The sequence below is a fragment of the Rhinatrema bivittatum genome, chromosome 1 (assembly GCF_901001135.1).
Source record: "Rhinatrema bivittatum chromosome 1, aRhiBiv1.1, whole genome shotgun sequence".
NCBI classification, from domain to species: Eukaryota; Metazoa; Chordata; class Amphibia; order Gymnophiona; family Rhinatrematidae; genus Rhinatrema; species Rhinatrema bivittatum.
The window spans coordinates 531,014,131-531,030,828 of NC_042615.1; the positions used below are offsets into that span (position 1 = coordinate 531,014,131).

The 16,698-nt window shown below is 44.1% G+C and overlaps 1 protein-coding gene across 3 annotated transcripts in view; it reads right to left on the reverse strand.

Moving 5' to 3' along the window:
- Positions 1–16,698, reverse strand: part of SPATA6L (spermatogenesis associated 6 like) — a 183,778-nt gene that overhangs the window by 160,561 nt on the left and 6,519 nt on the right. For all 3 annotated transcript variants that reach the window (XM_029613496.1, XM_029613501.1, XM_029613504.1), the window contains exon 2: positions 2,940–3,077. In XM_029613496.1, coding sequence (XP_029469356.1) covers positions 2,940–3,077 — 138 coding nt within the window. The remainder of the gene's footprint in view (positions 1–2,939; positions 3,078–16,698) is intronic.

A 16,698-nucleotide genomic window follows, 5' to 3' on the forward strand; every position in this document is an offset into this window, starting at 1 on the left:
TCAAAAGGAATGAGAAAAATTTCAAACAAGATGCTGTAAAAATCAGAAATGCATCTGCCAATTCTGTTTATTCTTCAACACACCTACTTTGAAGAATCTGCAGATCTCTCATTGACGGCAGCCATACGGGCCGATACAGTAAATCGAGGCGTAGTTACCCAGTTTTTAACCCGCTTTGGATGCACGTTTTGGACGCGTAAGGCGTACCCGCAATTCAGTATCGGCTTTTACGCGTCCTTACCGCTTGCCGAAAAGGACGCGTATCCCTTTCCGCCCGCCGCATGTATATGACATGTTAATGATCGGATTCGTTTTTCCCTCCGATACAGTAACGTGCGCCCAAATTATCGCCCTGTTAACCAGCTTATTTACTGCATCTTTAACCTGAATATTTACCGCCTACCCTGTCCCTGGCGTTAGTGTGGTGTTCAGTCAGTTTCGTACCGGACAGCGCCATGGACAACATGTATATAATGGCTCTTGCGTTATTTTTCATTCGGTTGAATTCGGTGTCCATTCATGGACCTTCCCGCCTGTATCCGGGCATCCATGATCGGAGGCCCTGCTGCCTTGAGCGCCCGGCCGGACATCCAAGGTCGCGGCTTGGACGTCTGGCCGGACGCTCAAGGCAGTGGGGTCAACAGGCGGGAAGGTCCATGAACGGAAGCTGCGACTTCGGACATCCAAGGTCGCGGCGTCCGTTCATGGACCTTCCCGCCTGTATCCGGGCGTCCATGATCGGAGGCCCCGCTGCCTTGAGCGCCCAGCCGGACATCCAAGGTCGGGCTTGGATGTCCGGCCGGGTGCTGAAGGCAGCAGGGTCTGTAGAAAAGAACCATCCACTTACCGGGTGGAATGACATTTGAAATGACATTTGAAATGACAGGTACCAGCGCACCCTGGATACTGTATAGGCGCTGCATACCGCTCTATACAGTAAAATGGATTGTGAACGCCTACCGCTTCATTGACGCGCTTTGGACGCCGCTTGGATTTGCGTCTAATTTGAATACCGAATCGAGCAGTATGTGAACCAAAATATGAGCGCGGCAAACGAGCAGGCGCCCGGCACTGCTGCACTGTTTCTTACGCATCCTTACTGTATCGGCCCGATAGTTAGTCCAAGAGAAATTCCAAATCCCATTCTGGAGATCAAAGCCAATAACCCTCTTAATGTCTCCATCATGACCACCATGATGTGCTGCTAATTTTCAGTACTGGCTTATCAAATTTAAAGATGCAAGGATAATCCCTTTAATTTGGCACAATATGGAGAAAATTCTCGCCTTTCATTTACAACAGGTAGAATTATCAACCAATTCCTGTCTCTCTACATTAGAGTACTCCATTCATTAGTACTCAAAGTGCACTAACAGACCCATGAGAGTGAAAAGCAAAACATCAACAATTGGAGCAGCCTGACTGATATAAAAACAAAAAAACAACATGAAAATCATTTTGGAATGTACCATGTCATGTGGGGAATTTCCTGCCATTAAACAACATACAAATAAATCTTTTCATGAATTATTATTTTTTGTTTATCATACTTCTTAATGTAAGGGCTTCCTATAGTCTGGGTTGGCTCTTACACCAGAACATGTCCAGAAGAGCTCAGTTGTGCAATTCTCACTGCTGGTCAGCTGTCTGCAGCACTCCCAGGATACCCCCGAAGGCAATAGTCATTTACATTGTGAAGCCTAAAGTATTTTAAAGCAAACCAGTCACTTGAGTGGTGAAACGATATATCATGTTGTACAAAACTCCTTGCATGAGGTAGGACTTTGCAAGAAATGTAAGACACTCTTTGGCTTATATTTGAACAAGCCGTAAAGCCCGTTAAAACGGGCTACATCCCTCTGTCTCTCACCTCCCCCTCATTCTCTCTCCCCTCACTCTTCACCTCCCCCCTCCCCCACTCCTCCCCACCCTCCCTCTCCTCTCACTCAGTCCCCCCCTCTCCCTCACTCCCTCCCACTCACTCACTCCCTCCCACTCAGTCCCCCTCTCTCCCTCCCTCCCACTCAGTCCCTCCCTTCACCCACCTCCATTTCCTCCCGGCGCCGTAAGCGCGACTCCCCGCAACCCTCACCCGGCTCCATTACCTCCCCCCGCTCCTGCCGGCAGATCTCGGGGGGGGGGGGGGGTCACTCCCGCGCGCGCGGCAGTGACTCGGTGCCGCTACTTCTCCCCAGATCTGCCGGCAGATCTCGGGGGGGGGGGGGCGCGGGAGTGACCCCCCCCCCCCGAGATCTGCCGGCAGGAGCGGGAGGAGTTAATGGAGCTACTTCTCCTCCCTTCTGGGGAGGAGAAGTAGCGGCACCGGCAGGAGCGGGAGGAGAAGTAGCGGTGCTACTTCTCCTCCCGCTCCTGCCGGCAGATCTCGGGGGGGGGGGCGCGGGAGTGACACCCCCCCCGAGATCTGCCGGCAGATCTGGGGAGGAGAAGCAGTGGCGCCGCGCGCGCGCGGCGCCGCTGCTTCTCCTCCCGCTCCTGCGGCCCCACCGCCATTTTTTTTTCTGACCAACGTCCTTGCCCGCACATGCGCAGTAGAGCTGCGCTCTACTGCGCATTTGCGGGCCGTCGGTCACAGGCCATTTATAAGGTAGATAGGGGCTTAAAGCAAGGTTTCTGAGGGATACCATGCTCCCTGATAAAGCATGTGACTCTCAGTACATTAATGTAATAATGATGTAGTTATGTATTTCTTTGTAAACCACATTAAGTTGGTACAAGGAAGGTAGTTTAGAAATGTAAATTAACAGAACATAACACAATACTTGCCGACACATCTGAAGAGCCTGCCTGCAGTAAAGTTCCTTAGCATGGCATGTTCAATGGCTGCTGCATTCAGAGACAATTCAGATGTAACAAGTGACGGCGGGGCCTCCGGGGAGCAATGCTTAAGAAAACAATAAGCTGAAGAAAGTGAAACTCACCTTTTCAAACCTCATTTTTTCATGGAAGAATAGTGGAAACATCGGTAAAAGGCATTTAGTCTCCTTCCACTGACCCAGGATGCAGACACTGAGGTAAATGTCCTCTCTATCGGGCAGGTTCACACCAGGACACGTGATCTTATGAGGAGGAAAAAAATGTACCAGATTAGAATCCAAAGGATTGCATAAAAAAAAAACTGAGAAAGTTAGCTGTAGCTTAGAAACGTAGAAAGAAACATAGAAACATGATGGCAGAAAAAGACCAAATGGCCCATCCAGTCTGCCCATCTGTCCAATTAATTTAGCATTATAATTCTCATCACTTCCTTAGAGATCCCCTGTATTTATCCCATGCTTTCTTGAATTCAGATACTGTTTTTATCTCCACCTCTTCCACTGGGAGGCTGTTCCACACATCCACCACCCTATCTGTAAAGAAATATTTCCTAAGATTACTCCTGAGTTTTCTCCCTTACATTCTCAACTCATAGCTCCTCGTTCTAGAGCCTCCTTTCCATTGTAAAAGGCTCGCCTCCTGTGCATGGAAAACGTTGAGATATTTGGATGTCTCTGTCATATCTCCCTTATCTCGCCTTTCCTCTAGGGTATACATGTCTAGATCTTTAAGTCTATCCCCATAAGCTTTAGAATGAAAACCACTGACTATTTCAGTAGCCACCCTCTGGACTGACTCCATCCTGTTTATAACCTTTTGAAGGTGCAGTCTCCAGAATTGTACACAGTATTCCAAGTGAGACCTTTACAGGAGCAATATCACTTCCCTTTTTCTGCTGACCTTTCCTCTCCTTATGCAGACAAGCTTCTTTCTGGATTTTACCATCACTTTATCCACCTGTTTGGCCAACTTAGACGATTTAAAACTATTATGCAGGAACACATATCTCCTGCCCTCTTCATTTTGTATCCCTTACCCCTACCCCAAATAAGCCCCTGGATCTCCCATTCACATATGAAAATAAATGACTTCAGTTCTCCAAGTCAGTAGATAAATGAATTATTATGCCACAATAAATACTCAGCTGATAAGGCAGCCTCTCATTTCATCAGTCCCCTGGTTCAGGGGGGAATGGAAAGCAGACGTGCTTGCAAATCAACAAATACCCTCTATCAATCAATCTCCGCCTGTGGTGAGGTAAAGCTAATGCACAATCCTACACACCATATTCCCCCACTTACAAGCAATAATCAATATCATAAAATTGTTATATGGGATGGTGTAGGTTTCATACAAATCTGCTGCTTGCCTCCACGGCCCTGCTCACAGATAAACTCGTCTAAGTAATCATCAACCTACCTCCTTCCCATCCTCCTATTTTTATTATACTCAATGTCTCTTAAAATGAATTAATTTTTATTTTTTATTTTATTTTTTTGCTTTTATTTTCCTGTGCAATCCCAACGCCTCATAGAACCTTAAAATCTTGCTTTTTTCTTTGCTATTTAATACCTCTCTGTTTAAACCAAACTGACTGTGTCCAATCTTTTCTAACGCCGATTATAACTTCTATTCAATACAAATGTCCCCGTTTCACTTAACTCACGGTTGCTCCCAATATGGCCATGTTTCAAAAAGATGTATTTCTTCATCAGAGGAGTTCTTCTTACATCTGTTCTCCTCGTTGTCAGGACTTCTCTTTATCTCAGAAGATCACTTCCCTTTTTCTGCTGACCTTTCCTCTCCTTATGCACACAAGCTTCTTTCTGGATTTTACCAGATGGAGGCAAGTCCACGATGAAATCTGTGGACAGGTGGTCCACGGTTCCTGGGGAGCTGGAAGTGGTTGAAGTAAACCCCAGGGGGTTTTGTTGCGCACAAGTGTTACAGGATTCGACTTATGCTTTGGCGTCAGAAACCATAGTGGGCCACCAGAAGAACCGCTGGAGCAGCACCAAGGTTCGTGCTCGCCATGGTTGAACAGCAAACTTTGAATCATGCGCACACCGGAGGAATCTTTCTCGGAGTCGTTGGGGCACAACAGTCTTCCCAGTAGGGACTGGGTGAATAGCGGATAAGCAAATGCAAGCTGGATCTAATGATATGGCTGGGTTCTTCCGGAGTATCTTCAGGCTCGAAAGAGAGTGATAGGGCATCTGCCCGGATAGAGAAACGACGCCATTCCGAGATAAAGAGAGGTCCAGGCAACGAGGAGAACAGATGTAAGAAGAACTCCCCTGATGAAGAAATACATCTTTTCTGAAACATGGCTATATTGGGAGCAACCATGAGTTAAGTGAAACAGGGACATTTGTATTGAATAGAAGTTATAATCGGCGTTAGAAAAGATTGGACACAGTCAGTTTGGTTTAAACAAAGAGGCATTAAATAGCAAAGATAAACAAGATTTCATGATTCTATGAGGCGTTGGAATTGCACAGGAAAATAACAAAAGCAAAAAAATAAAATAAAAATTAATTCATTTTAAGAGACATTGAGTATAATAAAAATAGGAGGATGGCAAGGAGGTAGATTGATGATTACATATACGAGTTATCTGTGAGCAGGGCCATGGAGGCAAGCAGCAGATTTGTATGAAACCTACACCATCCCATATAACAATTTTATGATATTGATTATTGCATGTGAGTGGGGGGATATGGTGTGTAGGATTGTAGAAATCAACAAAGGCAGGATGAGCCTAGATTTTGAGAAAACCTAGAGACAACAGAGGGCTACCATTTTCTATTACACGTACCGTCCGTGGCATACCCGCGGCACGGCTTCCTCACCTCTCTGCAGTAACTCCAACTCCTGGTTCCTCTTCTCTGACGGCGGTGGGCCACCAGCTCTGTCCTCGGGCCTCCCCTGGTGCCTCCGGCTCAGCTGCAGTCCCTGGCGTTCCCGGTCCAGCCACCACGTCCATTGCTTCATGTCGGGCCTCTCCACATGGCCCGCGAAGAGACGCCGCTACTCGGCGCCACGCCCCTCCCTAGGTGCACGCACGCGCATCACCAATGCTTGTGTAGGGCCCGCGGCGGGAACCAAGCCGCGGCCCTAGATCATGACATCAGCAGAGCTTCAGTATTTAAGCGCAGGCTCCACTCCCTAGCTTTGCCTTTGCAGCAGGGCTCCTAGCTGGTCGAGTACTCATTGCCTCCTTAGAGATTCGTCTTACTCCTGTGTTCCTGTTCCTCGTTTGATCCTGGTTCCTGTTTCCTTGTTCCTACTTTCCTGCCTTGCATGTTACCTCGGATTGCCTACACGGACTTTGACTCTGCTTCACCTAACCACACCATTGACTATCTCCAAGCTCAGACCTCTGCTTCGCCTGACCACGCCATTGACTCTCTCCAAGCCCGGACCTCTGCTTCGCCTGACCACGCCATTAATTCTCTCCAAGCCCGGACCTCTGCTTCACCTGACCACACCATTGCCTCTCTCCAGACTCAGAGCTCTGCATTGCCTGACTACACCGTTGCCTATCTCCAAACCTCAGTATCGTTCGACTACGCTTGACTATCTCCGTGACCAGACCTCAGCCTTCCTTGCCCTTGAAGAGTGGTGCCCGTGGTTAGAGGGCGCTCAACACAAATTCATCGTATTCACTGACCACAAGAACCTGGAACATCTGAGCCATGCCCAACATCTCAGGACCATGCAGCAGCAAAGGAAAGGGAAATGGTCCCAATGGTAGCGCTAGTCCACATGCAAGTGCGTCTGATCCACTATGGGCAAGTGAGGCAAAGCTAGGTCACTCCTGGCAACGAACCATCGAATGTAAAACTGGTCCCAATGGTCCCAATGGTAGCGCTAGTCCACATGCAAGTGCGTCTGATCCACTATGGGCAAGTGAGGCAAAGCTAGGTCACTCCTGGCAACGAACCATCGAATGTAAAACTGGAAAACTTGTAAATTTGTGAAACTGGATCCATCTCTTAGAAGCGTTATGCCCCTCACTCTGCGTCCAGCCGAGGAAGGGCTGCTAAGAACCCGTCCACCTCCTCCTTAGAGGTGAAAAAGAGAGTCTTATTTTCATGCTGGACCGGTAGTTTCGCCGGGTATAACAGGGCAAACCGGATGCCCCACTTGTGGAGCGCTGTGCAAGCTGGGGGCCATCGTTTTCTGCTGCGCTGTGGTTCCGGCCGAGAAGTGGTTGAACAGTAGCATCCAGTGGCCTTTATATTCCACCTCCCCTTTCTGCCGGTATGCCCGTGACAACTGTGTCTTGTGGCCCCAATTTAAAATCCGAGCCATTACAGGCCTTGGTTGCCCTGGGCCATCGCAAGCAGGGCCCACTTGGTGCACCCGCTCACATTGAAGATGCTCGCCAGTTAACTCCAGGCCCACCTGCTGCCGGAGCCACTTCTCTACCAAGTCTTTCAGCTTACCTTCCTTTACCTCTTCAGGAAGGCAATGATTTTTAAGTTGTTTCGCTGGCCCCTATCCTCCTGCTCCTCCATCCTGGCCAGTAGCTCATGTTGCTGGCCCTGGAGATTCAGAAGTCGCTAAGCGGTCCCCCAGATTCGAAATGATACCTTCGGTGGTGTCTAAACGTTTGGCATGTCCTTCAACTGCTGATTTAATGTCTTCCATTGAGGTTTGTAGCTTATACAGTCTGCCATCCTGTGCCTCCATTACACTTTGCAAAATTTTCTGCAGGGCCTCCTCTGTGACAGAAGCCATCACGGGTTCCCCTGTCGGGGCCGCGGCGGCTATTTTGGCTGCACGCGGGTGACAATTTAAGTTTGTATCTGAGGCAATGGAGAGTAAATGACTTGTCCAACATCGCAAGGAGCAGCTTCTCAGCTCACTGCTCTAACTACAAGACTACTCCTCCTTTATCCTGCTAACTTTGAGACTGGAAACACCCCCTGAGTCTGGATGCAGATGGCACTCTCATACAACCACTCCCACCTTAATACAGGAAAGAGAAAAACTATCCTCTTCCTTCTAGGAACCTTGGAGAGCTACAGCCACTTGGTGGCCTCTCAAGCTAACCAGATGACACCTCTTCCAATTCCAACGTTAACTCCACATGACTCTCTAGTAACTCATGACGTCATCTTTATACAGTAGGTATCACCAATGAACCATCCTGTTGGGGATGAGCCCTTACCGTCACTCACACAAACCATTATACTCCTTGAATCTTCCCTTGCTGTAAAGTTCCTTTCTTTCTCTATAGGATGGCCTAAACAACCCTAAATAAAGATTGAGTGTGAATAAATACTGGGACCCAGTCTTCATCCATAACATATGAATGGATTCAGTTTATGAATTGCAGTGAGAACAATGAGAAAAGCAAAAGTAACCCCAGGATTGAAATATTTCCAGCAGATTCTGACACTTGGGTCCTTCTCAGAGAGGACTCTGGTAAAAATACTTACTACCCCAGCCAGACTTCTAAAAGAGACCTAGGATCTCTGTTACAGAAATAAAATACATCACAGGGTCAATACTCAGTCCAATACAGCAGCAGTGCGCATACTCGGAAGCATGAATGATCCTGCACAGGGCATTAGCAGCAGTATCCCATCTAGGAGCTGAGTAGTTGGTCAGAGAATCAGAAATGCAGCAGTAAGTAAATCTGCCTGATATACTGCCCCCCCCCCCCCCCCCCCCAATACTCTGGATCGGAACTGCTCACCACTTATTGAATTCTTCTTGACTAAACTATCTATCAACAAACCTATAATCATCTTAGGTGACTTCAACATACATATAGACACCATCCCCCACTCCCCCACATGTTCCTCGATCATTGATGCGCTCTCATCACTAGGCCTTAATCAAATCATTAATGTCCCAACGCACAAAGCAGGTCACACACTTGACATCATCTTGTTAAATACTGACATATGGACGAACCACCAAACAAAAATCACGAAGATACCCTAGTCGAACTACTCTATAATCCACGCAAATATATTTTCAAACCGTAACTTTACTACAATAAAAAACCCACCTAAATCCTTCTCATACTGACCACCTTTTCACACCTAAACATTTCAAGAAAATCTACAAACAGAACTAACAAACATAGACCTTTCAAATGCAGAGAATGCAACTTTGTCCTGGCTCACTATCACTAAAACAGTAGCAGATAAGATAAACCCCATCATAAAGAAAACAATAAAAAACCCAAAACATCAGAACCAATGGTATAATGACAACATCAGAGCAACCAAACGTGAACTCTGAAAAAAAGAGAAAACCTAGAGGAACAACAATACATCAAGATCACTACTTAACGTATACAGAGCACAACTAGCAGAATACAAAAAACTCATCCACAAAACAAAAAAAGAATTCTACTCAAATAAAATAAACAAATACCAACATAACCCAAAGATGCTGTTCAATATAGTAAAAAGCCTAACCAAATCATTCAATGATGACCAATTATCATCAACTTCCAAGATCACAAGTAACGACTTCGCAGAATTCTTTTACAAAAAAATAAATAACCTCATAAATAACAACCTCAACAACAAATCACAAATCCAAAAACACAAAATTTTCAAACATTAAGTTGGCCCAACTTTGAGACAGCATCCTCATTGGAAATCCAAATGATCATTAAAAAAATGAATCCAGCTAAACACCCTATTGACTCCATTCCCATAACAACGATAAAAAATATCGAACCATCAATAACTAAAACAATAACTGAAATTGTAAACCTATCCTTCACCGAAGGAAACTACCCAGAATGCCTAAAATCTGCAATAATCAAACCCATACTGAAAAAGAACAACATGGATCCAGAAAACCCACTGAACTACCGACCCATATCAAACCTACCCTTTATTGCCAAAATCATTGAGAAAATCGTTCACTCCCGTCTCAGTGACCACCTTGAAGAAAACAACATCCTACAACCCATACAATTTGGCTTCAGGAAACAACTGAACACAGAGACATTACTACTATCATTAAACGACACCATACTCAAAGGTTTCAAAAATGGACAAAGCTACCTTCTAGTCCTACTTGACCTATCAGCAGCCTTTGACACAGTAAACCACTCTATCATGATTGAACGACTATCTGAAATTGGTGCAAAAGAAAAAACCCTACAATGGTTCACATCATACCTATCACAAACATCCTACCAAGTACTGATCAAAAAATAAACTTAGACACCGGAATCCCCCAAGGCTCCGCTCTATCAGCAACACTCTTCAACATTTATCTGCTTCCGATATGCCACTTCCTTTCCAACCTTAACCTGACCCACTTCATATACGCAGATGACATTCAAATATTAATCCCAATAAACATCTCATTGGAAGAAACCTACAAAAAAACAGCCACTTACCTAAACAAAACAAAACAAAATAAAACAACTATTAACCAACATGAAACTCGTACTAAATTTCGATAAGACTGAAATAATAATCCTGGACAAAAAAAAAAACACCCCTCCAACTACCACCACTCAACCTAATGAACCAAAAAGTGGCTATCTCTCCGGTCAATCATGCACGCAAACCTGGAGTCATAATTGACAAAGAACTCTCCTTCAAGAACCACATCACAACTAAAATCAAGGATGGATATCACAAACTTCTTACACTTCGTCAATTAAAACCTTTCCTCTCCCCCAATGACTTCAGATCAGTCCTTCAATCACTCATCTTCTCCAACCTAGATTACTGCAACTCACTACTATTCAACTTACTCCTTAACAGCATCCGACCACTCCAAATCCTACAAAATGCAACTGCAAGAATACTCACTGGATTCAAAAACCATGATCACATCACTCCTACACTTATAGCACTTCACTGGCTACCAATAAAATTTAGGATTGAATATAAAATACTATCCATACTTCACAAAATAATATATGAAAAACAAACAAACTGGCTAAGCTCATCCATAAAACTGCATGCTCCAAACAGAAACCTCAGATCTGCAAATAAAGGTCTACTAAAGATTCCTCCTGCTCTCTCTAATCAACACACCTCAACTCAAAAGAGAGCAATCTCATTAGGAAGCCCTGAACTCTGGAACACCCTCCCAACAGAACTAAGAACACAAGAAAATTTAAAAACTTTCAAAAAAGATCTGAAACCCGATTAACACTAAGCTAAAATATTTTGCACCAATGTAAAAATAACATAACAATTTATCCGAAACATGTATAATCTATCCTATGAACTAAGTTCATAAAACTTTAATATCTTTGTAGATTGTATTTCTATGTTGACAACCATTGGAATGAACCTTTTTGAACTCTCTGTTAAACATTGAAACTTTGTAAACCGTTGTGATGGCGAAACCGAACGACGATATATAAAACTCGACAAATAAATAAATAAATTAAATAAATAACATTATGAATGGATTCAGTTTATGAATTGCAGTGAGAACAATGAGAAAAGCAAAAGTAACCCCAGGATTGAAATATTTCCAGCAGATTCTGACACTTGGGTCCTTCTCAGAGAGGACTCTGGAAAAAATACTTACTACCCCAGCCAGACTTCTAAAAGAGACCTAGGACCTCTGTTACAGAAATAAAATACATCACAGGGTCAATACTCAGTCCAATACAGCAACAGTGCACATACTCGGAAGCATGAATGATCCTGCACAGGGCATTAGCAGCAGTAGCCCATCTAGGAGCTGAGTAGTGGGTCAGAGAATCAGAAATGCAGCAGTAAGGAGAGAGAAAGAGATAACTTTGGGGAGTGGGAGGGAAAGTGAATGAGTGGTGGGGCGGTGAGATAGAACAGAGACTGGTGCAAGTGGATGAAGAGAGAGGCAAAGACTGATGAGGTAGGAGGGACAGAGAGAGAAGAAAAGAGTTGTAGGTGACAGAAATAGAAAGACGAACTTATAGAGGAGGGAAGACCGCTAAAGAGACTGGAGGGAGTGGAGGGACAGAGAGAGAGACTAGTAGGGGTAGGGGAAGAGAGATACTAAGCCAGGTCAGGGGTAGGAAGAGAGAGAGACAGGTGGAGGGAGAAATGGGGGAGAGAGACTAATGAATGGGTGGGGACAGAGAGAGACTGGTGGGGGAAGGGAGGTGGCGAGACACTAATGGGTTAGGAGTGGAGAGGGGAGGAGACAGAGAATGGGAAGGAGAAAGACAGCGTGTGGGTGTATTTAAGAACATAATAAATTGCCATATTGGGTCAGACTAAGGGTCCATCAAGCCCAGTATCCTGTTTCCAAACATGGCCAATCCAGGTTACAAGTACCTGGCAAGTACCCAAACATTAAATAAATCCCATGCTACTAATGCCAGTAACAGCAGTGACTATTCTCTATGTCATGTTGATTAATAGCAGTTTATGGACTTCTCCAGGAACTTTTTCAAACCTTTTTTAAACCCAGCTACACTAACCACCCTAACCATTTCCTCTGGCAACAAATTCCAGAGCTTAATTGTACATTGAGTAAAAAAGAATTTCTCTGATTTGTTTTAAATTTGCTACTTGCTAACTTCATCGAATGCCCTCTAGTCCTTATCTGAAAGAGTAAATAATTGAGTCACATTTACCCATTCAAGTCCTCTCAGGATTTTATAGACCTCTATCAAATACCCCCTCAACTCTTCTCCAAGCTGAACAGCTCTAACCTCTTTAAATTTTCCTCATAGGGAAGTCGTTACATGCCCTTTATCATTTTGATCACCCTTCTCTGTACTTTCTCCAGTGCAACTATATCTTTTTTGAGATGCAGCGACCAGAATTGCACACAATAGTCAAGGTGCAATCTCACCATGGAATGATATAGAGGCATTATGACATTCTCCATTTTATTCACCATTGCCTTCTAATAATTTCAATGCATTATCAACTATGATGCCTAAATCTTTTTTCTGGGTGGTAACTCCTAATATGAAATCTAACATTGTGTAACTACAGCATGGATTATTTTTCCCTATATGCATCACCTTGCACTTGTCCACATTAAATTTCATCTGCCATTTGGATGCCCAATTTACCAGTCTTGCAAAGTCCTCCTGCAATCTATCACAATCTGTATGTGAATTAACTACTCTGCATAATTTTGTGTCATCTGCAAAAATTGATTACCTCACTCGTATCCTTTTCCAGATCATTTATAAATATATTGAAAACCCCCAGTCCAAATACAGATCCCTGAGGCACTCCATTGTTTACCTTTTTTCACTGAGAAAACTGACCATTTAATCCTACTCTCTGTTTCTTGTCTTTTAACCAGTTTACAATCCATGAAAAGACATTGCCTCCCATCCCATGACTTTTTAGTTTTCTTAGAAGCTTCTCTTGAGTCTTTATCAAACGACTTCTGAAAATGCAAATACACTACATTTACTGGTTCACCTTCATTCACATGGTTATTAACCCCTTCAAAAAATGTAGATTTGTGAGACAGGACTTCCCTTGGGTAAATCCATGTTGGCTGTGTCTCATTAAACCAGTGGTTCTCAACCCTGTCCTGCCCCCCCCCCCCCAGCCAGTCGGGTTTTCAGGATATCCACAATGAATATGCATGAGAGAAAATGTGCATGTTATGGAGGCAGTGTATGCAAATTTTCTCTCATGCATATTCATTGTGGATATCCTAAAAACCCGACTGGCTGGAGGGGTCCCCAGGACAGGGTTGAGAACCACTGCATTAAACCATGTCTCTCTATATGTTCTGTGATTTTGTTCTTTAGAATAGTTTCCACTATTTTTCCTAGCACTGAAGTCTGGCTCACCGATCTATAGCTTCCTGGATCACCCTGGAACCCTTTTTAAATATTGGGGTTACATTGGCCACCCTCCAGTCTTCAGGTACAATGCATGATTTCAATGATAGTTTACAGATTTTTACTAATAGGTCTGAATTTTCATTTTTTGAGTTATTTCAGAACCCTGGAGTGTATACCATCTGGTCCAAGTGATTTGCTACTCTTCAGTTTGTCAATCTGGCCTACTACATCTTCCAGGTTCACTGTGATTTGGTTCAGTTCGTCTGACTCATCACCCTTTAATACCATCTACAGAACCGGTATCGCCCCAACATTATCATTAGTAAACACGGAAGTAAAGACTTCATTTAGGGATGAGACAGAAATAGGGAGAGAGATGGGGGTAAGGGAGATTTAACAATAAAGCACAAATTTAACTAGAAATTTTTGGCAGATTTCAGTTACTAACATAATAATATAGTAACCGATAATGACAGCAGAAAAAGACCAAGTGGTCCATCCAGTCTGCCCAGCAAATTTCCTAAGGTATTAAGCGCTGCTCTGTGCAGGTTATCCCTATGTCTCTGATTAGGGTAGTAACTGCCACTCCATGCTGCTTACCTTATGTTAAGTGTAGTAATATTTAAAATCAGACATACTGCTTGAAAATTCATGCTTTGCTTTTGGTCTTGGCTGTAGAAGCAGTCCTATGCTTTTCCCCTGATGTCTGCATATCAGTACCCTAGCCTAGACCATAAAAGCTGAAGCCCAGCATTCCACTTTCTACCCCCACCAGCCCCGCCATTGAAGCGGAGAGCGATGTTGCAGTTGCACCAAATGCATCAAGACTAATCAGTAATGGTAGTAATCCCATACTTTCTGATAAAAAGTAGTAATTGACGCTCCATGAAAGTTACCCCCAAGCACCCTTTTCTTCATTTCCAGCCTCTAACCTTTAGGGATCCACAATTTTATCCCATGCCTTCTTGAATTCGTTTACTGTTTTCATCTTCACCACCACCTCTGGAAGGGCATTCCAGGCATCAAGCAACCCTATCTGTGAAGAAATATTTCCTGATGTTGGATCTGAGTTTTCCCCACTGGAGTTTCATTTGTGACCTTTAGTTCTACTGTTTCCTTTCCAACAGAAAAGGTTCGAAGTTTGTGCATCATTGAAACCTTTCAGGTATCTGAAGGTCTGTATCATATCTCCCCTGCACCTCCTCTCCTCCATGGTGTACATATTCAGATGCTTCAGCCTCTCCTCATAAGTCTTCCGATACAGACCCCACACCATTTTGGTCGCCCTTCTCTGGACTGCCTCTATCCTGTCTCTATCTTTTTGAGATACAATCTCTGGAACTGAACACAGTCCTCCAGGTGAGACCTCACCAAGGACCTGTACAAGGGGATTATCACCTCCTTTTTCTTACTGGTTATTCCTCTCCCTATGCAGCCCAGCATTCTTCTGGCTTTAGCTGTCGCCTTGTCACATTGCGTCACATCCTTCAAATCGCCAGACACTATCACCCCAAGGTCCATCTCCCAATCCATGCACATCAGTCTTTCATTCTGGCCCCCCATCAAATATTAAGAAAGTAGTATTGGGCAGACTCAAACTGCTATTTCTGTTTTTAATTGATAAACAAAAGATCAGTATTGGGTGCAAAAAGCTTGGTTACATTGCAGGAAACAAAATACATGAATTGGGGTGAGGGCCCCAACCCACTACATGGCTGGAAAAATGGTAGGGGATAGCCCAAAATATTTTCTCATGGCTATCATCCAGAATGATGCAGCCACTTGACCATGAAAGTGTGTACCGTTATATGAGCAGGTGACATCAAGTGTGTGCACGCATGATACAAAAGATGCCTTGTAACACAGGTTTCCATATTAAGAATATATAATTATGAAAATGGGTACTAAATGTATGTGATATTCTGGGGAACACTGAGAGGAGAGGATCACCTTGCTGGTGGCTGAAAGGAATCAGTAAGTTTTTGCTTGGGACATTGTCTTTTTTAAAAGTATTGGGGCAAAGTTAACTATTTGGGAATATTATTTAGTGTGTTTGTGCCTTTAATAGTCAGAAAGGCAGTGAATAAACAAGTTAGACTGTTTGTATTTTTAAATAGTCAGTCAATAAAGTAGCTAGTAAGCAGTAGGTAGTAAGTTTATTTTTAAAAGTCTGCAGAACCTAGTGTTCTGCAGACTTTTAAAGAACTGAGTGTTTGTATTTAATACAAACTGAGTGTTTGTATTGAAAAAAAAAAAAAGCACACAAACCCCCCCCCCACAAAAAGTAGCCAGAAGCTAGAAATAAGCTAGGAGCAGTGTATACCTAAGTAAAAAAGTTGAAGAGTTCAGCTCAGTTACTCACCTTGGAAAGGTGTTGAGGTAGTGTGATTGGGTTTGAATAGGGACCAACATTTGTTAATCAAGAGAGCAGTGAGTCACTGGCTGACTAACTGAAGTTAGACTGTTTGTATTTCCCAACCCTCCCACCCCTCGCCTACCCACCCCTAGCTCATCCCTTAATTTATAGGCAGGTGCCACTTTCACAAAAAAAAAAAAAAATCAACAAAAACTTTATTGAGAATTCGATCAGACCCCGGTAGGCCACTACCAGACACATACTAAATTCACTAATACATTTAAAGGATGTTAGACACATTCCTACTCCCATAGCAACCTAAAACTTAACTAGGAACGGATCAAAATTGAGATGAAGGCAGCAGTCCAGCAGCAAGAGGGGGACTTCTTTTGCATAGAGTGTCACATGTATGATTTTTTACCCACCGGTGAGAAGTTGTACATGTGCATGCGATGCAAAGAGCTCCTGGCTCTCAGAGAACGAGTCCGATCTCTGGAGGCTAAAGTGGCATACCTGGAGGAGCTGAGGCAGACAGAGAGATATATAGATGAGACCTTCAGGGACATAGTAGTCAAGTCCCAACTTCAGACTGGCAGCCCTGGTGCTGCCTTGGAGGAAGAAGGTCTCATGATGGGAGAGCACCAACCAGGTGCAGCAGAAAAGGATCCTGTAGCAAGGACCTGCTCTCCAGGTGATGCATTGTCCTTTCGCACTGAGGATATCTCCCCAAGGCCTACTGCCCAGGAGGGAA